This window comes from Mobula hypostoma, chromosome 6 (genome assembly GCF_963921235.1).
Source record: "Mobula hypostoma chromosome 6, sMobHyp1.1, whole genome shotgun sequence".
Lineage (NCBI taxonomy): Eukaryota > Metazoa > Chordata > Chondrichthyes > Myliobatiformes > Myliobatidae > Mobula > Mobula hypostoma.
Genome location: NC_086102.1, coordinates 104,173,794 through 104,197,907, shown reverse-complemented (window position 1 = coordinate 104,197,907; position 24,114 = coordinate 104,173,794). Strand labels below are relative to the sequence as shown.

The 24,114-nt window shown below is 45.6% G+C and overlaps 1 protein-coding gene across 1 annotated transcript in view; it reads left to right on the top strand.

The window, feature by feature from the left end:
* Positions 1–22,102: 22,102 nt before the first annotated feature.
* wnt6b (wingless-type MMTV integration site family, member 6b) overlaps positions 22,103–24,114 on the top strand; it is a 166,174-nt gene continuing 164,162 nt past the window's right edge. Inside the window, exon 1 of the mRNA XM_063049961.1 lies at positions 22,103–22,231. Within this exon, the coding sequence (XP_062906031.1) occupies positions 22,155–22,231 (77 nt within the window). The 5' untranslated portion in view covers positions 22,103–22,154. The remainder of the gene's footprint in view (positions 22,232–24,114) is intronic.

Sequence of the window (24,114 nt, the reverse complement as noted above, 5' to 3'; positions counted from 1 at the left end):
ATTGGGCTAGGGTTAAACTGGGGGGTTCATTAGTCACTGTACTTTGTCGTGTGATTGGGCTTGGGTTAAACTGGGGGGTCATTAGTCACTGTAGATTGCCTGTGATTGGGCTAGGGACCACTCTTAAATATAGGCCAGTTCATTGGCTATATTTAAGAGGGATTTAGATATGGCCCTTGTGGCTACGGGGATCAGGGGTTATGGAGGGAAGGCTGGGGCGGAGTTCTGAGTTTGATGATCAGCCATGATCATAATAAATAGCGGTGCAGGCTCGAAGGGCCGAATGGCCTTCTCCTGCACCTATTTTCTATGTTTCTATGTCTATTGTCCTGTGATTGGGCTAGGGTTAAACTGGGGGGTTCATTAGTCAGGGTACATTGTCCTGTGACTGGGATTGGGTTGAACTGGGGGGTTCATTAGTTTGGGTACATTGTCCTCTGATTGGGCAAGGGTTAAACTGGGGTGTTCATTAGTCTGGGTAAATTGTCTTGTGATTGGGCTGGGGTTAAACTGGGGGGTTCATTCGTCAGGGAACAACGTCCTGTGATTGGGCTAGGGTTAAACTGGGGTATTCATTAGTCAGGGTACATTGTTCTGTGATTGTGCTAGGGTTAAACTGGGGGGTTCTTTAGTCAGGGTACATTGTCCTGTGATTGGGCTAGGGTCAAACTGGGGGGTTGATAAGTCACTGTCCATTGTCCTGTGATTGGGCTGGGGTTAAACTGGGGAGTTCATTAGTCAGGGTACATTGTCCTGTGATTGGTCTAGGGTTAAACTGTGGGGTTCATTAGTCACTGTCCATTGTCCTGTGATTGAGTTAGGGTCAATCTGGGGGGTTCATTAGTCACTGTCCATTGTCCTGTAATTGGGCTAGGGTCAAACTGGGGGGTTCATTAGTCACTGTCCATTGTCCTGTGATTGGGCTAGGGTTAAACTGGGGGGGTTCATTAGTCAGGAAACATTGTCCTGTGATTGGGCTTGTGTTAAACTGGGGGATTCATTAGTCAGGGTATATTGTTCTGTCATTGGGCTAGGGTTAAACTGGGGGGTTCATTAGTCACTGTCCATTGTCCTGTGATTGGGTTAGGGTCAATCTGGGTGGTTCATTAGTCACTGTCCATTGTCCTGTGATTGGGCTAGGGTCAAACTGGGCGGTTTATTAGTCACTGTCCATTGTCCTGTGATTGGGCTTGTGTTAAACTGGGGGATTCATTAGTCAGGGTATATTGTTCTGTCATTGGGCTAGGGTTAAACTGGGGGGTTCATTAGTCACTGTCCATTGTCCTGTGATTGGGTTAGGGTCAATCTGGGTGGTTCATTAGTCACTGTCCATTGTCCTGTGATTGGGCTATGGTCAAACTGGGGCATTAATTAGTCAGGGTACATTGTCTTGTGATTGGGCTAGGGTTAAACTGTGGGGTTCATTAGTCGCTGTAAATAGTCCTGTGATTGGGCTAGTGCTAAAATGGGGGGGTCATTAATCACCGTATATTGTCCTGTGATTGGGCTATGGTCAAACTGGGGGGTCCATTTGACACTGTCCATTGTCCTGTGATTGGGCTAGGGATAAACTGGGGGGTTCATTAGTCACTGTCCATTGTCCTGTGATTGGTCTAGGGTTAATCTGGGGGTTCATTAGTCACTGTCCATTGTCCTGTGATTGGGATTGGGTTAAACTGGGGGCTCATTCGTCTGGGTACATTGTACTGTGATTGGGCTAGGGTTAAACTGGGGCATTCATTAATCAGGGTAAATTGTCATGTGATTGGGCTAGGGTTAAACTGGGGGGTCATTAGTCACCGTAGATTGTCCTGTGATTGGGCTGGGGTCCACTCTTAAATATAGCCCAGTTCATTGGCTATATTTAAGAGGGATTTAGATATGGCCCTTGTGGCTACGGGGTTCAGGGGTTATGGAGGGAAGGCCTGGAGGGGTTCTGAGTTTGATGTTCAGCCATGATCATAATAAATAGCAGTGCCGGCTCGAAGGGCCGAATGGCCTTCTCCTGCACCTATTTTCTATGTTTCTCTGTTCATTGTCCTGTGATTGGGCTGGGGTTAAACTGGGGGGTTCATTAGTCCGGGTACATTGTCCTGTGATTGGGCTAGGGTCAAACTGGGGGGTTCTTTTGTCACTGTCCATTGTCCTGGGATTGGGCTCGGGGCAAACTGGGGGGTTCATTAGTCACTGTCCATTGTCCTGTGATTGGGCTAGGGTTAAACTGGGGGGTTCATTAGTCAGGGTACATTGTCCTGTGATTGGGCAAGGGTTAATCTGGGGAGTTCATTAGTCACTGTCCATTGTCATGTGATTAGGCTAAGGTTAAACTGTGTGGTTCATTAGTCAGTGTAAATTGTCCTGTGATTGTGCTAGGGTTAAACTGGGGGGTCATTAGTCACCGTATATTGTCCTGTGATTGGGCTAGGGTTAAACTGCGGGCTTCATTAGTCTCTGTCCATAGTCCTGTGATTGGGCTAGTGCTAAAATGGGGGGTCATTAATCACCGTATATTGTCCTGTGATTGGGCTATGGTCAAACTGGGGGGTTTATTAGACAGGGTACCTTGTCCTGTGATTGGGCTAGGGTTAAACTGGGGGTTTATTAGTCAGGGTACATTGTCCTGTGATTGGGCTAGGGTTAATCTGGGGGGTTCATTAGTCACTGTCCACTGTCCTGTGATTGGGCTAGTGTTAAACTGGGGGGTTCATTAGTCATTGTCCATTGTCCTGTGATTGGGCTAGGGTTAAACTGGGGGGTTCATTAGTCAGGGTACATTGTCCTGTGATTGGGTTAGGGTCAATCTGGGGGTTCATTAGTCACTGTCCATTGTCCTGTGATTGGGATAGGGTTAAACTGGGGGGTTCATTAGTCAGGGTACATTGTCCTGTGATTGGGCTAGGGTCAAACTGGGGCATTCATTAGTCAGGGTACATTGTCTTGTGATTGGGCTAGGGTTAAACTGTGGGGTTCATTAGTCACTGTAAATAGTCCTGTGATTGGGCAGGGTTAAACTGGGGGGGTCATTAGTCACCGTACATTGTCCTGTGATTGGGCTAGCGTTAAACTGCTTGCTTCATTCGTCTCTGTCCATAGTCCTGTGATTGGGCTTGTGCTAAAATGGGGGGTCATTAATCACCGTACATTGTCCTGTGATTGGGCTATGGTCAAACTGGGGGGTCCATTTGTCACTGTCCATTGTCCTGTGATTGGGCTAGGGTTAAACTGGGGGGTTCATTAGTCACTGTCCATTGTCCTGTGATTGGGCTAGGGTTAATCTGGGGGGTTCATTAGTCACTGTCCATTGTCCTGTGATTGGGATTGGGTTAAACTGGGGGGTTCATTAGTCTGGGTTCATTGTCCTGTGATTGGTCTTGGGTTAATCTGGGGGGTTCATTAGTCACTGTCCATTGTCCTGTGATTGGGATTGGGTTAAACTGGGGGGTTCATTAGTCTGGGTACATTGTCCTTTGATTGGGCTAGGGTTAAACTGGGGCGTTCATTAGTCAGGGTAAATTGTCTTGTGATTGCGCAAAGGTTAAACTGGGGGGTTCATTCGTCACTGTCCATTGTCCTGTGATTGGGCTAGGGTTAAACTGGGGGGATCATTAGTCACCGTAGATTGTCCTGTGATTGGGCTAGGGTCCACTCTTAAATATAGGCCAGTTCATTGGCTATATTTAAGAGGGATTTAGATATGGCCCTTGTGGCTACGGGGATCAGGGGTTATGGAGCGAAGGCTGGGGCGGAGTTCTGAGTTTGATGATCAGCCATGATCATAATAAATAGCGGTGCAGGCTCGAAGGGCCGAATGGCCTTCTCCTGCACCTATTTTCTATGTTTCTATGTCCGTTGTCCTGTGATTGGCCTAGGGTTAAACTGGAGGGTCATTAGTCAGGGTACATTGTCCTGTGATTGGGCTGGGGTTAAACTGGGGGGTTCATTACTCAGGGTACATTGTCCTGTGATTGGGCTAGGGTTAAACTGGGGGGTTCATTAGTCAGGGTACATTGTCCTGTGATTGGGCTTGGGTCAAACTGGGGGGTTCATTAGTCACTGTCCATTGTCATGTGATTAGGCTAGGGTTGAACTGGGGGGTTCATTAGTCAGGGTACATTGTCCTGTGACTGGTCTAGGTTTAAACTGTGGGGTTCATTAGTCACTGTCCATTGTCCTGTGATTGGGTTAGGGTCAATCTGGGGGGTTCATTAGTCACTGTCCATTGTCCTGTGATTGGGATAGGGTTAAACTGGGGGGTTCATTAGTCAGGGTACATTGTCCTGTGATTGGGCTAGGGTCAAACTGGGGCATTCATTAGTCAGGGTACATTGTCTTGTGATTGGGCTAGGGTTAAACTGGGGGGTTCATTAGTCACTGTCCATTGTCATGTGATTAGGCTAGGGTTAAACTGGGGTGGTCATTAGTCAGGGTACATTGTCCTGTTTTTGGTCTAGGGTTAAACTGTGGGGTTCATTAGTCACTGTAAATAGTCCTGTGATTGGGCTAGGGATAAACTGGGGGGTCATTAGTCACCGTATATTGTCCTGTGATTGGGCTAGGGTTAAACTGCAGGCTTCATTGGTCTCTGTCCATAGTCCTAGTGGTTGGGCTCGTGCTAAAATGGGGGTTCATTAATCACCGTACATTGTCCTGTGATTGGGCTATGGTCAAACTGGGGGGTCCATTTGTCACTGTCCATTGTCCTGTGATTGGGCTAGGGTTAAGCTGGGGCGTTCATTAGTCAGCGTAAATTGTCTTGTGATTGGGCTAGGGTTAATCTGGGGGGTTCATTAGTCTGGGTACATTGTCCTGTGATTAGGCTAGGGTTAATCTGGGGGGTTCATTAGTCACTGTCCGTTGTCCTGTGATTGGGCTCGGGTTAAACTGGGGGGTTCATTAGTCAGGGTACATTGTCCTGTGATTGGGCTAGGGTTAAACTGGGGGGTTCATTAGTCAGGGCAGATTGTCCTGTGATTCTGCTAGGGTCAAACTGGGGGGTTCATTTGTCACTGTCCATTGTCCTGTGATTGGGCTAGGGTTAAACTGGGGGGTTGATTAGTCAGGGTACATTGTCCTGTGATTTGGCTGGGGTTAAACTGGGGGGTTCATTAGTCAGGGTACAACGTCCTGTGATTGGGCTAGGGTTAAACTGGGGGGTTCATTAGTCACTGTCCATTGTCCTCTGATTGGGCTAGGGTTAATCTCGGGGGTTCATTAGTCACTGTCCATTGTCCTGTGATTGGGATTGGGTTAAACTGGGTGGTTCATTAGTCACTGTACTTTGTCGTGTGATTGGGCTAGGGTTAAACTGGGGGGTCATTAGTCATTGTAGATTGTCCTGTGATTGGGCTAGGGTCCACTCTTAAATCTAGGCCTGTTCATTGGCTATATTTAAGAGGGATTTAGATATGGCCCTTGTGCCTACGAGGATCATGGGTTATCAAGGGAAGGCTGGGGCGGGGTTCTGAGTTTAATGATCAGCCATGATCATAATAAATAGCGGTGCAGGCTCGAAGGGCCGAATGGCCTTCTCCTGCACCTATTTTCTATGTTTCTATGTCTATTGTCTTGTGATTGCGCTAGGGTTAAACTGGAGGGTCATTAGTCAGGGTACATTGTCCTGTGATTGGGCTGGGGTTAAACTGGGGGGTTCATTATTCAGGGTACAAAGTCCTGTGATTGGGCTGGGGTTAAACTGGGGGGTTCATTATTCAGGGTACAAAGTCCTGTGATTGGGCTAGGGTTAAACTGGGGGGTTCATTCGTCAGGGTACATTGTCCTGTGACTGGGCTAGGATTAAACTGGAGGGTCATTAGTCAGGGTACATTGTCATGTGATTGGGCTGGGGTTAAACTGGGAGGTTCATTAGTCAGGGTACATTGTCCTGTGATTGGTCTAGGTTAAACTGTGGGGTTCATTAGTCACTGTCCATTGTCCTGTGATTGGGCTAGGGTCAATCTGTGGGGTTCATTCATCACTGTCCATTGTCCTGTGATTGGTATAGGGTTAAACTGGGGGGTTCATTAGTCAGGGTACATTGTCCTGTGATTGGGCTTGGGTCAAACTGGGGGTTTCATTAGTCACTGTCCATTGTCCTGTGATTGGGCTAGGGTTAAACTGTGGGGTTCATTAGTCACTGTCCATTGTCCTGTGATTGGTATAGGGTTAAACTGGGTGTTCATTAGTCAGGGTACATTGTCCTGTGATTGGGATTGGGTTAAACTGGGGGGTTCATTAGTCACTTTACTTTGTCGTGTGATTGGGCTAGGGTTAAACTGGGGGGTCATTAGTCATCGTAGATTGTCCTGTGATTGGGCTAGGGTCCACTCTTAAATATAGGTCAGTTCATTGGCTATATTTAAGAGGGATTTAGATATGGCCCTTGTGGCTAAGGGGATCATGGGTTATCAAGGGAAGGCTGGGGCGGCGTTCTGAGTTTGATGATCAGCCATGATCATAATAAGTAGCGGTGCAGGCTCGAAGGGCCGAATGGCCTTCTCCTGCACCTATTTTCTATGTTTCTATGTCCATTGTCCTGTGATTGGGCTGGGGTTAAACTAGAGGGTCATTAGTCAGGGTACACTGTCCTGTGACTGGGCTAGGGTTAAACTAGAGGTTCATTAGTCAGGGTACATTGTCCTGTGATTGGGCTAGGGTTAAACTGGGGGGTTCATTAGGCAGGGTACATTGTCCTGTGATTGGCTAGGGTTAAACTGTGGGGTTCATTAGTCACTGTCCATTGTCCTGTGATTGGTATAGGGTTAAACTGGGTGTTCATTAGTCAGGGTACATTGTCCTGTGATTGGGGTAGGGTTAAACTGGGGGCTTCATTAGGCAGGGTACATTGTCCTGTGATTGGCTAGGGTTAAACTGTGGGGTTCATTAGTCACTGTCCATTGTCCTGTGATTGGTCCAGGGTTAAACTGGGTGTTCATTAGTCAGGGTACATTGTCCTGTGATTGGGCTAGGGTTAAACTGGGGCGTTCATTAGTTAGGGTACATTGTCCTGTGATTGGGCTGGGGTTAAACTGGTGGTTGCTGGACAACCTGGCTGAAAGGGCCTATTCCACACTGTATCTCAATAAATAAACAAATAAACAGATAGAGAAACCAACAAGCAGATAGATAGACAAACAGACAAATAAATAATCCCTGGCAAAGTTACTGGCTAGGATTTGCATTTCTGAACTCGAACCTTTGTTACTGAAGATATTGGTATTTGAATTAGAAATGATTTGTTATTGTCCCATCTACTGAGATACAGTGAAAAGCTTTTTTTGCATCCTGGTGAGCTAAGGAAATGCTTCAAATATAGCAATTATCAGCCTGAAGAAATTTCAATATTACATCAAAAAACTGGGAAGACATTGCACTCAATAGATACACCCAGAGCAAATCTGTTCAAGTGGGAGCTGCACCAGATGAGAACGACCTTTGCTGTGTTGCATAGAACTCGTGGCAGCTGTGAAAGGAGAGACAGAACAACCAAAAGACCCAACCACTAAACACAGTCACCATTTACTCTTGTCCACACTGCACCAGAATATGTAGATCCCACATCACAGCCACAACAGTACCAATAAAGTGCAAGATCGGAACGTGGTGGATTGTGAGGTCGAACATCCATGTTATAGACAGAGATTTAGCTTTCAAAGGGAGAGACAATTGTAATAGAAGCAGGTTTGCGAGTACCAGCTGGCAATGAGTCTTCAGCTTCTGTTTCCAGTCTAATAAATGGCAATTATGCTGGGGATTTCTAAATGAAATTAAATAAAGACGGGTGAAGGTAAAATGTTTCTAGCAAAAGGGGGAAAGATGAGGATAAAGGGTGTACTGATCTCATGCACAGTTACTTCTCTTCAACCGTTCGGTTCTTGTGCGAATTGACACAACCCTAAGCACTACATTTTGGCAGCACTATGGCCACTTTGACTATTTTACACCTGTGTTATGGACGATCAACTCATGAACACCCCATATTTGTGACCAAGCTCCCACAATATTATTACATTCAAAAGTCTAACATAAGCTCATTCCTACAAATGGCAGATCTGGTTTCCTCCCTGTTCTCTCTCTCCCCTCCCCTCCCCTCCCCTTCCCGCTCCTCATCTCCTCTCCCACACCTCTCCCCTCCCCCTCCTACACCTCTCCCTCTCCCCTCTCCCACACCTCTCCCCCTCCCCCTCCGCTTCCCTCTCCCCCACTCCCTCATCCTCTCTCTCTCTCCAGCCTCTCTCTCTCTTTCCTCTCTCATTCTCTGATTGTCTCTCCACTTTCAGTAATTGCTCTTTCTCATCAGTCTCTGTGTTTTGGTTCCCATCAGTACAATATAATGGAGGTATGGCATTGAGCGATTTTTGTGTAATTTAGGATCTATGGATAAAATTGACTTATAGACATCTGTAAATACAGAATCCGTTCATTACCTGGGCCTGTATGTTGGGCTGGCACAGACTTTATTGACTGAATAGCCACTTTCTTTGCCATAACAATTGGAGATACCACAGGTTATGATACACTGTTGAAGAAGCTTGTTATTGGGCACAGAAATACTAGGAACAGTCACCATTTTGGATGTGACTGGTAAAACAGCCATTTTTCCTGGAGGGCATTTGGCCCATTGTGCCCTTGCTAACCCGTGCCCATTAACAGTGCAGTCTAATCCTCTGTTGTTGCTTTCTCTCCAGTACTTCTTTTATCCCCCATTTCAAACAGTTGTCAAATCCTCTATCACCTGTCACTGAGGTTGACATTGAGTTCAGCCTCTGACCAGCTACCCTGCCCAAAACCCTTTCTACAGTAGTTCACTGAACAAATCTCCATCTATGCTTCCTGGTTATTAAGCTGCCAATCTGAGAAAACAATCATTCAACACAGGGCCCTCACTGCAGTACGTTTAATTATCTCTGAGACTGCAAAAAACTGCAGAGAGTGGAGGCCACAGTTCAGCACATCTCAGAAACCTGTAAGAACTTTCTAAGTACGAATAACAACAGTCTACATTATCATTTTATAGGTCGACATTATTCTTCCTATCCCTAGAACCAGTCTGTTGAATTCTCAGTGCATTCACTCTATATTAAATAAATCCATTTTTTGGATATGAAGATTAGTGTGATCACGAGTCGAGTTCAATGTTCTTCCAAGGGGTTATTCCCCTAATGGAGAATGCCTGTACGTGACTTTGTTAAATGTGGGGAGGATGATGCACGGCAAGACATAACACAGTCCTTGATAGACCAGGGTTAGAGTACTGTGGCATGGAATGCAAAATGACTGGGGACCCTTCACTGCTGTTGTGATGTGTCCTCATCTCCCAGCACTGAGGTCTTGGTTGGATCACTCCTTGTCTGGGACCTCCCCCTTTACCTTACTGCCATGGGTGACCCTACCAGGAGCTGAACTCCGGACAGCATTGCTCTTGGGATCTCAGGAACTCACAAGCCTCTCCACCGGGACAAGGTGACCATAATCGGAGAGTAGATCTATACAAAGGGCATGACTGTTTTAGAGAAGGTGCAGAGGCGTTTCATCAGGACGTTGTCTGGGATGTAATGTTTCAGTTATGAGAGATGGTTCAGCTGGGTCTGTTTTTAATCAGATTTGAGAAGCTTGATAGGACAAGTAAACAGTAGTAAACATGAGGTGGCATCGTAGTATAGCGGTTAGCATAATCCTTGTACAATGCCAGCTTTAAGGTGGAGATTCATTTCCTGCTGCTGTCTGTAAGGAGTTTGTACACTCTCCCTGTGACTGCCAGGGCTTTGTCTGGGTGCTCCGGTTTCCTCCCACATTTCTGATGTATCAGTTATGGCTAGTAAGTTGTGGGCATTTCATGATGGCACCAGACGTGTAGTGACACTAGCGGGTTGCCCAACACAAACTTTATTGATTTGATTTGACACAAGCAATGCATTTCGTTGTATGTTCTGATGTACTGTACATGTGACAAATAAGGCTTATCTCTATCGTTAAAATGTCTTCCTGTAACCAATGAGTATGAGTAGGCAGAGTGGCATCCTTCCACTTAAGCAACAATGCCCTCCTGGCTACAAGAGAAATAAAGGCCAAAATATGCAGATCATATGTCTCCAAAATAATATAATTTCCTCCAACAATACCAAATAAGGCAGTCAAAGGACTAGGTTTAAAATTTCCTTTAAAAAGCACCGAAAAAGTTTGAGATACTTCCTTCCAATATCTTCCAAGACTCGGACAAGTCCAAAACATATGGATTAGTGAAGCTTCTCCATTGTTACCTATATCACAATAGGGAGATGTATTCGAATAAAAACGAGGCAGCTTATCTTTAGATATATGCGCTCTATAAACCACTTTAAATTGTAGAAGGGAATGACGGACACATCATTGGTTACATGATGTTATGTCATGCTTAAATTTAGAGAAGATTCGCTGTTCAATTTCTGAACCTAGACAAGATTTTTTAACATTGTGGGGACCTTTTTTGAATTATTTTCAAAATCTTTGATTTGCTATTAAGCACAGATGTTGGCTAATAATATGTTTTACTATATGTTAAATATTTCTTCCTTTTCTTTTTTTTAACCTAACAGCTGTTTTTTTCTGGTAGTGGTTTAGATTTTTTGTATAATAAAATTATCTCTTTTCAATATTATGTTTAAATTTAATTTTATATGGACATGGGGTAATTACACTTTATCTGTGATTTCAATATATTGCAATCGATATATATTATCTATCCTACTGTACTCTGTATTCTTTTATGCAAGAAATTAATAAAAATATTGAAAAAGAAAATGTCTTCTTGTAGCAGAGGTACTGGTATGGGTTGACATAAGGTCTAAGAGGACATAAGAGTTTCAGAAGATTTTTTTTTCCCAGACGGTGGCTGGAGTTGGAACATACATAACATTTAAAAAGTATCTGGTCAAAACTCTTCACTTGCCAAGTAATAGAAACACTGATAAAATGGGATGAGTATAGATCGGTATTTGATGGCCAAGATGGGCCAAAGGGCTTAGTTCTGGATTGTATGACTCTTGGACAAGAGTTCAGTGATATCTGCTGGTGTCCATGAGATTAGATTAGATTAGATTAGATCATTGTGCCAAGTACAGATATAAAGCCAACGAAATGCAGTTAGCATCTGACCAGAAATGCAAAGAATAGTGTTATTTACAAAATAACTGCGAATAAAAAGTAAGTGCTACAGCACACAAGTACAAAAATACTGAGACAGTACAATATGGATGCAATACTGCTTAGCACTGTGATATGAGTTTCAGCAGGGTCACAGCCTCAGGGAAGAAGCTCTTCCTGTGCCTGCAGGTGCGGGAGCAGAGGCTTCTGTAGCACCTACCGGATGGGAGGAGAGTAAAAAGTCCATGGTTAGGGTGAAATGCATCCTTGATAATGCCTTTCGCCCTGCCCAGGCAGCGTTTATGGTAGATGTTCTCAATGGTGGGCCATTGGGTGCCGATAATCCGCTGGGCAGTTTTCACCACACGCTGGAGTACTTTGCGGTCTGATATGGGTCAATTGCTATACCACACTGAGATGCAGTTGGTGAGTATGCTCTCAGTGGTACGGCGGTAAAAGTCCGTCAGTATTCTGGGACAGAGGTGAGCTTTCTTCATGCTCCGCAGGAAATAAAGGCACTGTTGCACCTTTTTGATCAGGATGGAGGAGATCAGGGACCAGGTGAAATCCTCGGAAATGCAGGCACCAAGGAATTTGAAGCTTGATACCTGGTCCACTACAGCTTCGTTGATGTAGATGGGGATATGAGTGTGGCTCCTAGCATGCCTGAAGTCCACAATGATCTCCTTGGTCTTTTGGGTGTTAAGGGCCAGGCTGTTGTCGGCACACCATACGGCCAGGTACTGGACCTCATCCCTGTAGGCCGTCTTGTCATCCCCTCTAATCAGGCCAACCACCATGGTGTCGTCTGCGAACTTGATTATGGAGTTAGAACCATGTACAGGAACGCAGTCATAGGTGAAAAGGGAGTACAGAAGAGGGCTCAGCACACAGCCTTGAGGCACACCGGTGTTCAGGGTGAGAGTGGAGAAGGAGAGGTTGTCTAACTTAACTGATTGGGGTCTGTTAGTCAGAAAGTCCAAGGCATTATTGTCAAGACCAATGCTTATTGACCATTCTGAATGCCTTCAACTGAATGGTCTTTTCAAAGGTCAAAGTAAATTTATTATCAACATATGTATATGTTATCATACATTACCCTGATTCATTTTCTTACAGGCATCCACAGTAGAAAAATAAAATCAATAACAAACTACACAAATACTGACAACCAACCAATGTGCAAAAAAGACCAAATAAGTGAATACAAAGAAAACAGATATTAATAAGAATAAGAATAATAAAGAAATAAATAATACTGAGAATATGAGTTGTCAAGTCCTTGGGTTGTGGAATTAGTTGAGCATCGAGGTGAGTGAAGTTATCCAAGCTGGTTCAGGAACCTGATGGTTGAAGAGTAATAACTGTTCCCGAACCTGGTGGTGTGGGACATAAAACTCTTGTAGCTCCTTCCGGTTCACATTGTGGGTATGGAGCCAGGTTTATTTATAGATGACAGATTGGCTCATAAATTCATGGAATTTTACAATGTGGAACAGAATCTTTGGATCACCTTGCCCACGCTGGCCAAGATGCCGCTCTAAGCTAGTCCCATTTGCTCCCAATTGGTCCATATCCCTCTAAACCCTTTTTATCCATCTACTTGTCCAAATGTCTTTTAAACATTTTAATTTTACCCTAGGCAGAAAGTATTGAATTAAAAAAATGTTTTCACAACAATCCTGTGTCGCTTTGGTTTATTATTGACACATGTTCTAAGATGCAGCGCAAAGCTTGTCTTGCTCACTCTTCATACAAATCAAATCATTATGCAGCGTTCTGAGGTAGAAGAGGGTAAAATATTAGCAATGAGAATAAAGTATAGAAGCAGCTGAAAATGTGCAGTGCAGATAAACGATAAAGTGCAAGATCAAAACGAGATAGATTGTGAGGCCAAGAATCCATCTTATCATACTAGACTTCTATTCAGAGTTTGATAATGGCAGGTTAGAAGTTATACTTGAGCCTGGTGGTACATGCTTTCAGGCTTTTCAAGAATCTATGTATGTACAGTAAGTTGGGTTTTGAATTTAATAATATTTGGGTGACTGGGTGGAGATACATCTTTATCAAGGGATGAGTAAGATGCTCCTTCCCACTGCTAGCCTGCAGGTCACCCTTGGGCAAGGTGCAACACTTGCTTAACCACCGATCATGGTCATGTGAAGCTATGGGAGCAGGTGGTGGATGGTCAGATGAGCAGCTGGTGCATATCAGCAGTCTTGGTTATGTGACCATTGATGCTAGGCAGATAATCTTTAAAGAGGATTGATAATGGCTGGGGTCACTCTGCCTTGTAGAGACCCTGCCCAGAAGAAAGCAATGGCCAGCCACTTCTGTGGAAAAATTTGCCAAGAGCAATGGTGATCAAGACCGTGTTTAACCCGGTCATACAAGACACATATTCATGATGGTGAATATTATATAATATTAAGTTGGGCATTTGAAGCCCAGGGACTGCCTACGCACTCACCTCTAAGGAACACTGTAGCAATGCACTCTGCTGTTTTCTATTCCTTCACACCTCACAGGTTCTTACATTTTTTTTCTCTCTCCATCTCACATTGCGTCTTTGACTGACCAACCATATATCTGTCCTTACTCTAACTGGAAGTTCTAACACAATTCAGAGCAATAAGAGAACACAAGAAGGGCATGCCACAGGTACAAGGAGCCCCAAATCCCTGGAGGTGAGAACAAAAATAGTCAAATTGCCATGACCTTAATAAGACCCTTGTTCAATGTTATCAACAGATAATCTGCTGGAACTCAGCGGGTTGGGCAGCGTCTGGGGGAGGGGGAAGGAATTCTCAACATTTTTGGTTGAAAGCCTGCAAACTGGGGGTGGCATGGTCATGTAGCAGTTACCGCAATGCTTAGATTGGGGTTTATTTCCTGCTCCTGTCAGTAAGGAGTTTGTACGCCCTCCCTGTGACCATGTTAGTTCCCTTCAGATGCTCCAGTTTCCTCTCACATTCCAGAGTTGGTGAGTTGTGGACATGCTGTGTTGGTGTTGGAAGTGTGTGACACTTGCAGGCTGCCCCCAGCACAATCCCAGCTGGTTTGATTTGACTCATTTCACTGTACATGTAACAAATAAAGCTGATAAAGTCTCCAGCAGATTAGAGGAGAAAAACCTTATTTTCTGCCTTGGTGGCATTCAATCTGATGGCATCAACATCGATATCTCTAGTATTTGGTTACCTCTCCCATCTGTCCCCACACCCTTTGATTTCCTTTATCTCCACCTTGCTGCCCCCAGCCCCATTATCCCATTTCTTTCCTCTCTCCTTCACCTTCAAAACCACCCATCATCTACACCTTCCTCTCTCTGTATCCCCAACTCCTTCCCTGTATTCAATTATCCATTGTCTGATCTCTTTCTTCCTCAGCCCTTCAGTCCGCTTCTCACATTATTTGTAGTCACCTATCTACCTTCCTCCCTCACCTGGATTCACTTATCACCCAGCAGTTTGTTCTCTTCCCCATCCCGCCCCCCCCCCCCCGCCGGCCTCTGGTCTCTTTCATGTCAGTCCCGATGAAGGGTCCTGGCCTGAAATGTTGCCTGTTTATTCCCTCCGAGTATACTGCCTGACCTGCTGAGATCCTCCAGCATTTTGACACTCCAGCAGATTGTTTGTTGGTCCAGATTCCAAATCAGGTTTATTACCCTTGACATCTCTCATGAAAATTTGTTGTTTCACGACAGCAGTATGGAGCATTACATAAAAATACATACGTTACAATACATAGGAGAAGCAAGAGAGCAAAATAGTGAAATAGTGAGGTATAGTTTCATGGACTGTTCAGAAATGTTATGCTGGATGGGAAAAAGCTGTTCCTAGAACATTGTGTGTGGGTTTTCAGGCTCCCTTACTCCTCCCTGATGGTAGTAATGAGAAGAGAGCGTGTCCTGGACAGTGGAGGTCCGCCTTCTTGAAGCATCGCTTTTTGAAGATGTCTTTGATGGTAGGGAGGATGGTGCCAATGATGCAGCTGGCTGAGTTTGCAGTCCTCTGCAGCTTGTTCATTCCTGTGTATTGGTGTGTCCATACCAGATGGTGATGCAACTTTTTAGGAAGCTCTCCTTGGTACACCTGCAGAAAGTTGCTAGAGTCCCTGGTGACATACCAAACCTCCTCAAACTCCTAATGAAGTATAGCCTGAGACGTGCCTTCTTCAATACGTTGAGCGCAGGAGAGATCTTCAGAGATGTTGAGACCCAGGAACTTGAAGCTGCTCATCCTTTTCTCTGCTGACCCCTCGATGAAGATCAGCTGTGTTCCCTCAACTTCCTTTCCTAAAGTCCACAATGAATTCCATTTAGTTGGATCGATTGCTTTTATTCGGATAAATTGCTGTAGTTGCTTTTTCCTCTGTTCACCTTGTCCGTGAGTAAATTGATGTTACTGAACGATGGATTATGGCTTAGGATCATTTACCTGTATTTAGATTCACATTTATTTCTCACATGTACATTGAAACCTACAGTGAATTGCATTGTTTGTGCTAACAACCAACACAACCTATGGACACAAACACGAGGAAATCTGCAGATGCTGGAATTTCAAGCAACACACATAAAAGTTGCTGGTGAACACAGCAGGCCAGGCAGCATCTCTGGGAAGAGGTTATAGTCAACGTTTTGGGCCAAGACCCTTCGTCAGGACTAACTGAAGGAAGAGCTAGTAAGAGATTTGAAAGTGGGAGGGGGAGGTGGAGATCCAAAATGATAGGAGAAGACAGGAGGGGGAGGGATGGAGCCGAGAGCTGGACAGGTGATCGGTAAAAGAGATATGAGAGGATCATGGGACAGGAGACCCAGGGAGAAAGAAAAGGGGGAGGGGAACCCAGAGGATGGGCAAGGGGTATATTCAGAGAGACAGAGGGAGAAAAAGGAGAGAGAGAAAAAGAATGTGTGTATATAAATAAATAACAGATGGGGTACGAGGGGGAGGTGGGGCATTAGCAGAAGTTTGAGAAGTCAATGTTCATGCCATCAGGTTGGAGGCTACCCAGACGGAATATAAGGTGCTGTTCCTCCAACCTGTGGACATGCTGGGGGCAGCCCGCAAGTGTCACCACACGTACCGGCGCCAATATAACGTGCCCACAATAGTTGGCATAGCAACACAGAATACAGCAAGCAACAAAACAATGGCAAAGCAAGCCCATTTCCTCCCTGCCACCCACCCACACACTCAGATAGTCCCCACCTCCAGGACAGGCTTCAACTGCCTCTACAGTGTTACCAATGAATAGAAAATAGGATAGTACAGCAAATAGTTTATCTCTTTCAAATTCTCTTTCTTTCACTGTCTGTCTCTCTCACACTCTCTATTGCACTGGAGTCACTGCCTGTGGAGTTTGCACGTTCGCCCTGTGATGGCATGGGATTGCTCTGGGAGCACGTCTCTTCTCCAACATCCCGAAGACACGCAGATTGTTAGGTGAACAGGCCACAGTAAATTGTCCCTGGTATGTAGCTGAGTGGTAGAGACTGGGGGAAGTTGATGAGAAGGTGGGGAGAATAAAATACTGGGTTTAATATAGGAAGGATATGCTGGCCCTGGAGAAGAGGTTCACAAGAATGATGCCGGGAATGAAAGGTGAGCATTTGATACCTCCGGCCTGGTATTAGAAAGTTCAGAAAGATGGGGTGGGAGAGGGGATCACATTACACCCTAACGGATACCGAATGGACTGGGGAGAAAAGATGTGGAGAAGGTGCTTCCATTAGTAGGACACCATAACCATAGGAAATAGGAGTAGAATTAGGTCAATCAGTCCATTGAGTCCGCTCCGCCATTCTATTGTGGCTGTTTTATTATCCCTCTCAACCTGCATTCTCCTGCCTTCTTCCCGTAAGGACATAGGAGGACACAGCCTCAGGAATAAAGAGATATCTGTGGGTTGAAATCATCGTGAGAGCTCATTCATTTCTTAGGCAGCCCAAGATTTTAAAAGAACTTGGGGCTTTCTAGAAGTTTTCGGTGGCTGCAATCATATCTATCTCTCAGGTACTTCAGAAAGGCCCAATAAAAGGAAGCAAGGTGGAAGCGGAATGGCCTTTCTTGGAGCAGCCATTGTGTGAGTGGAGAGTGTTAGAGTGGTCAGGCTTGTGAGAGAATGGGTACCGGCTTGAACGTAGGTTTGAGAAGTCAGAGGTATAACAAGTGTAGGTAGGATGGTAGTTCAGGCAGTGGAATGCTCCTCTTGTGAGATGTGGAATTTCAGGGCACTTATTGACTACATCTGTGGGAAGTGCACCCAACCTCAGCTCCTGACTAACGTGGTCAAGGATCTGGAGCCGGAGATGAATGCACTCAGGACCATTTGGGAGGGTGAAAATCTCAAGATGAGAGTTTTACTGTGGTGGTCACACCCAGAGTGCAGGCTTCAGGTTGTTACCATTCAGACAGGTAAGGGGAGTCAGCAGTTAGTGCAGGGTTCCCCTGTGGCCATTTCCCTCAGCAGCAAGCATACCCTTTTGTATACTGCTTGGGGGGGGGGGGCATAACCTATCGGGGCACAGCAGCAGCAGTCAGGCCAGGGGCACTGTGGCCAGCTCGGAGACTCAGCAAGGAAGGGTAAAGTGATAGGAGACTCGATGGTTAGGGGGATGAACAGCAGATTCTGTGGCCGTGAGAGGAAGCCTGGATGGTGCGTTGTCTCCCATGTGCTAGGGCCACGATGCCTGAGGGTGGCTGCAGAAGACTCTTGGGGGGTGGGGGTGGGGGAGGGTGAGCAGCCACAGGTAGTGCTGCACACTGACACCAATGACATAGGTAGAAAGGAGGAAGAGGTCCTCACAGTGAATTCTGGGAGAAGCTGAAGAACAGGATCTCCAAGGTAGGAATCTCTGAATCACTTTCAGTGCAACATGCTAATCAGGGCAGGAATAGGATGATAATACAGATATATAAGTGGCTAAGGGAGTGCCGCAAGGGGACACGTTTCAGATTTCTGCATCAGATTGGGATCTCTCTCTGGAGGGTATGACCTGTTAAAAAGGTGGGATACACCTGAACCCAAGGGGGACCAATATCCTTGCAGAGAGGTTTTCTAGAGCTGTTAGGGGAGGGGTATTTAAACTAATTTGGCAGGGCTTGGGAACTGGAGTGATAGGGCTAAGGACGGGGAGATAAGTATATAAGTTGATGCATCTTGTAGTGAGCCTGTGAGAAAGGGAAGGCAGATGCTAAGACAAAATTGCAGTCAGTGGGATGAGTTGAAGTGTAACATGATGGCATAATAGAAAAAGGCGATGAATACAGGACTGAAGGTGTTACGTTTGAATGCACATCATATACAGAATAAGGTGCATAGATTATCTTGTAGTGCACTTAAAGGTTAGCAAGTATGGTGCTGTGAGCATCACTGAGTCATGGGTGAAAGAAGACCATCGTTGGGAACTTAACATCCAAGGATACACCTTGTAGGTAGAGAGGGTCAGGTGCCTCTGTTGGTAAAAAAATGAAATCAATACCTTTGAGGGAGGAGACATAGGATCAGAAGATGTAGAATCCTTGTGGGTAAAATGAAGAAAAGGCAAGTGAAAAAGACCCTGATGGGAATTATATAAAGGCCTCTGAACAGTAACCATGATGTGGGATATAAATGACAACGTGAGATAGAAAAGGAATGTAATAAGTGCAATGTTATGATAGTCATAGGGGTGGGATTTCAATATGCAGGTAGATTGGGAAAATCAGATTCGTGCTAGATCTCAAAAGAGGGAACTTGTAGAATGCCTATGAGATGGCTTTTTGAATGAGCTTGCCGTTGAGCCCACTATGGGAAAGACAATTGTGAACAGGGTGCTGTGTAATGAACTAGGTTTGATTAGGAAGCTTAAGGTAAATTCAAATATCAGTATTACAGTAGAGTAAAGGAAATTCGAGAGGCTTGAGAGATGAGCTCACCAAAGTTGATTGGAAGGGGACATTATAGGGATAATGGCAGAATAGCACTAGCTAGAGTTTCTTGGGTCAATTCAGAAAGTGGAAGATAGATACTGTACATCCCAAAGATGAAGAAGTATTCTAAAGGGAGGGTGAGGTAACTGTAGCTGACAAGAGAAGTCAGCTTAAAAGCAGAAGAGAGAACAACTTATATAGCAAAGATTAATGGCAGTTAGAGCATTGGGAAGCTTTTAAAAACCAACAAAAGGCAACTAAAATCCATGAAGGGAGAAAATATGAAATAAGAAGGTAAGCCTCCCATTATATAAATGAGAATATCAAAATTTTTCCAGATATATAAAGAGTAAAACAGAGGTAAGAGTGAATATTAGACCACTGGAAAATGATGCTGGAGAGTTAGTAATGGGGGACAAAGAAATGGTGGGTGAAATTAATAAGAATTTTGTGTCAGTCTTTACTGTGGAAGACACTAGCAGTATACCAGAAATTTGAGAATGTCATTTGGCAGAATTGAGTGTAGTTGCTATTATTAAGAAGATAGGACTTGGGAAGCTGAAAAGTCTGAAGGTACTGTAAATTAGTCACCTGAATCAGATGGACTACACACAAGGGTTCTGAAAGAAGTAGCTGAAGAACTTATGGAAGCATTACTAATGATCTTTAAAGGATCACTGGATTTTGGAATGGTTCCTGAGCAATGGAAAATTGCAAATGTCACTACACTTTTTAACAAAGGCAGAGAAAGCCTTGTTTCCTTGCTCCCTCTCTCTCTCCCTCTCTTTCTTTCTCTCTCTCTCTCTCTGTCTCTCTCTAAGATTTTTTGTCTCCCTCAATGAGGCAGAGAAAGCAAAATATAGGCCTGACTTCAGTGGTTGGGAAGATGTTGGAGTCCATTTTTAAGGATGAGATTTTGGGGTACTTGGAGGCACAAGATAAAACAGGCAAAATGTTTCCTTAAGGTGAAATCTTGCCTGACGAATCTATTGGAATTCTTTGAGAAAATAACAGGCAGGATCGACAAAGGAGAGTCAGTGGATGTGGTATAGTTGGACTTTCAGGAAGGCTTTGACATGGTGCCACACATGAGGTTGCTTAACAAGATAAGACCCTACGGTATTACAATAAAGATATTAGCATACAGGTTGAGTCGGTGAGCCTAGGACCAGAGGGCACAGCCTCAGAATAGATGGACATCCACTTAGAACAGAGATGAGGAGTAAATTTTTTAGCCAGAGGGGGGTGAATCCATGGATTCTTTTTTGCTACAGATGGCTGTGGAGGCCAAGTCATTGGATATATTTAAGCAAAGGTTGATAGATTCTTGATTAATAAAGTATCAAAGGTTATGGGGAGAGGTCAGGAGGATAGGGTTGAGAGGAAAAGTAAATCAGGCCATGATTGAATGGTGGAGCAGACTCTTATGGTCTGAGTTGACAGGCTGAAGGGCTTGTTTCCTTGCTCCCTCTCTCTCTCCCTCTCTTTCTTTCTCTCTCTCTCTCTCTGTCTCTCTCTAAGATTTTTTGTCTCCCTCAATGATGTCCTGATGCAGGTTTTATAACTGCTCGAACCTGCCTCCGCCCCCCAGTTCCTCCAGTAGATTGTTTGTTGCTCCAGAATACAACATCGTTTGCCTCTTGTGTCTCAGAGATGTCCTTCTTTCTTACAACCTATCTCTTTACCCCTCCGTCTCAACACCTTACACCTCCCCCAGTCACAGACAGTCAGACACACACACACACACACACACACACCACACACACACACACACACACACACACACCACACACACACACACACACACACACACACACACACACACACACACACACACATCCATTATCCTCCTTAGCACAATATCTGTTTCCTCTCTCGCTCGCAGTGCTAGGATCCCAGGTGTTTTTCAGCCAGTCCTTTAACCGCCTCCCTACCTTCCTCACCTTCCCGGTTGCTGCACTCAGATTCATTTCTGCTTACAGTAAACAGATCCGGCAGCGACCCAGCCTCGGCACCACACCCCTGCACAGATGATCAACCCCTCTTACTCTCTTGACTGACACATAAACAGCACTCTCTCTCTCTCTGGCTGGGGGCGACGTCAGCGGAGAACGTAGGACGAGTGAATGTGTGGGAGAACAAAGTGATTGTTCGCTCGCTGCCAGAGCACTGAGCAACATCCGAGAGAGTGGTGCAGAAGCCAGCGCACCGGCTCAGCGAACAGGACCCGGCGACTCACCGCTAACTCTGGGAGAACCCACAACTCCCCTTTACCTCGCCGGTTAACCACCCTGCTACTTTATTTCACTTTCACGCCGCGACTGACTGTAATTTATATTATAAACTGTTCCTGCTGAGAATTTTTTGATCGCCGATTTCTTCCAGCTGTCTTCTGGACGCATCTCCTGGTCCGATCCGCTTGGAAGATCACTATTGAAGTGAGTGGCGAATACCGAACATACCCTTGCAAAGACGGGCTATTGGTCTAGTGTTGGGGTATGATCCCAACCGGGACAGACTGACCGCAAGTCCCCTTCCAACAACTAAGTGGACTGCTCCGACCTTCTCCTAAACTGAATCAAGTTCCCAAACTCTTTCAAATCTTCGATCAAGTCAACCTTTGGAACCACCAAGAAGATTTGAGGTCTCCCAGATGCGCGAGAGTTTCTGAATTATATTTAACCGCGCTCCCACCTTCTCTGGAAGATTTCAGAAGGTTTTTTTCTCGCGTGGCGCTCCCGACTCTTCACCGCCCTCTCTGTGTCTGCAACCTGGTTCCTAATATCTCCAAGCTTTTCTACATCGGTTCCATGTTGACCAAGATCTGTCTTCCTTCCAATGAGAACATCCTCAGAACTCCTCCCCAGATCTCAACTCAACGCGCCTCCACCATCTCGGCTCCTCAGAGCTGAGGACCCCCACCGCCTCGAGAGTCCCAAGTCCGGGAGCGTCTCTCGATCTCCTGCCCGGGACGGTGCGAAGACAACCCCTCTCCCAGCCCACGCCCCCCTTCTGCCTCCTCACCCACTCTTTCAGGCTGAGCACCGCGTCTGATCGGCCGAGAGGAGGCGGCTTGTCAAGAGGCTGGTCCTGACCTCAACAGCGCCGTGAAACAGAATGGAGCCGGTGTCCCGCGGACAACTCGCCCTCTTCTTCTTCCTTCTCTGTCCGGCCAACATCATCAGTCTCTGGTGGTGAGTAACGAGGTCTCTGCCTCTTTGTCTCTCCCTCCCTCCCTTCTCTGCGCTCCCTCCCCGTCACCCTTTCCCATTCACCTCCAGTTCTGCCCTCTCTCTTCCTTATTTTCCGTTTCTCTCTCTCCCTCGCTTTTCTCCTCACTCTCCGTCACATTACTTTACTCAACATGTCCCTTTAATTCTCCCTCTAATATCTGCTTGCCTCGTTTCCTCGCTCTCTCACATACATCCCTCACTCTCCCCTTTCTCGCTTTGTGTAACTCTCTCTCATTCCCTCTGTCTCCCTCCCACTTCTCCATCTCTCTGCTTCTCCACCTTTCTGTCATCCTACCTGCTTCTCCCTCTTTTCTCACGTTATCTGTACCCCTCTCTCATCCTCTCCTTTTCCCCTTCCTCTTCCCCCTTCCCTGCCTCTCTACCTCTCTCTAACTATTCACTTCTCTCTCCTTCTTTTGCTGTCTCTGCACTCATCTCTCATCTTCTCCTTCTCACTCCCCATACCCACTACACCCTCTTCCTGCTCCCCTTTCTCACTCTCTCCTTCTCCCTCTCTTCGCATCTTCACCTCTCCCTCCCCTACTTTCTCACTCTCCCTTTCTCTCTCTCTCTCTGTTATCAAGCTCTTAGCCTCTTTTTCTTCCCGTCTACATCTCTTTCTCTCCTTCTCTATTCTTGTCGCTGTTTCTCTCTCTACACTGTAAATCAGCCCATCTTTTATTTCCCATTGGTTTCCCCGTCCCACTTTCTCGTGCTTGCTACCGATCTACTTCCTCACATATTCTGTTTCTATCCATCTGTTCCTTTCTAATCATCTCTCTCTCTCAGACACACACTCTCTCTCTCCATCTTGCCGAAACCTTACACCTGAACAGTAAAGTTGAGATGGTCCGAGTTTATCGATATATTGAAGGGCGTCTTCTTCTTAACTGGAGAAATTCTCTCTCCTGCGCCCACAGCAACATAAATTTCACGAAACATATTTCTTGCACAGCGAGCGCTCGCTCTTGATGATAGGAATGCGTATTTTCCCCTCCCCTAACACAGGGAGAAATATCTGCCCGACCACAGTTTAAAGAAGACAGCCTTCGTTAAACTTGTCGCTGGAGAGAGCCATCTCCGAAATGCACGCCGCACCAGTTTGTGTGGCCTGGCCAGAGCAACGAGAAGAGACGATATGACGGTGTGGAGTGAAGCAGATCACGTTCCAAAGAAAAGAAAGAGAATGAGAGAGAGGGAGAGAGGGAGAGAGGGAGACAGGCAGAGAGAGAAAGACAGAGACAGAGAGAGAGAGAGAAGAGCGAGAGAGAGATAAAGACAGAGAAGAGCGCGAGCGAGCGATAGAGCAAGAGAGAGAGAAAAAGACAGAGCGACAGAAAGTGCGAGAGAACGAGCGAGAGAGAGAGAGAGAGAGAGAGAGAGGGAGAGAGAGAGAGAGAGAGAGAGGTGGGGGTAGAGAGCGATGAGTTCGCTAACTAGTTGATTTCCAGACAAATCAACTGGTTGTTCCTTTGAATTTGCCCACTGGGGAGACAATTTTTCTATATACAATCCAATGGACCCATTTTTCATTTAAAACCCCTCGATCAGGTGGTCACCCCAGTTCAACACAGGAGAGTGTAGCTTATGCAGTCCGTTCTTGTTGCACCTTAACCCTTTCAGTACTGCCACAATTCCAGTGCATGGATCGGAGACCTTCCAAAAAGTACACAAAAAAGTGCAGACTAATCATCTTTACTGAAAATTACATTTCATGAACACAGCAAGGTTTCACTGTGATATTTTCTTGACGATGGTATTACTTTACTTACCCCAACACCCACCCTCTCCGTTCTTCTGTTCCCTCCACCTATTGTTCTCGGTGCTATGAGGTATGAAACCAT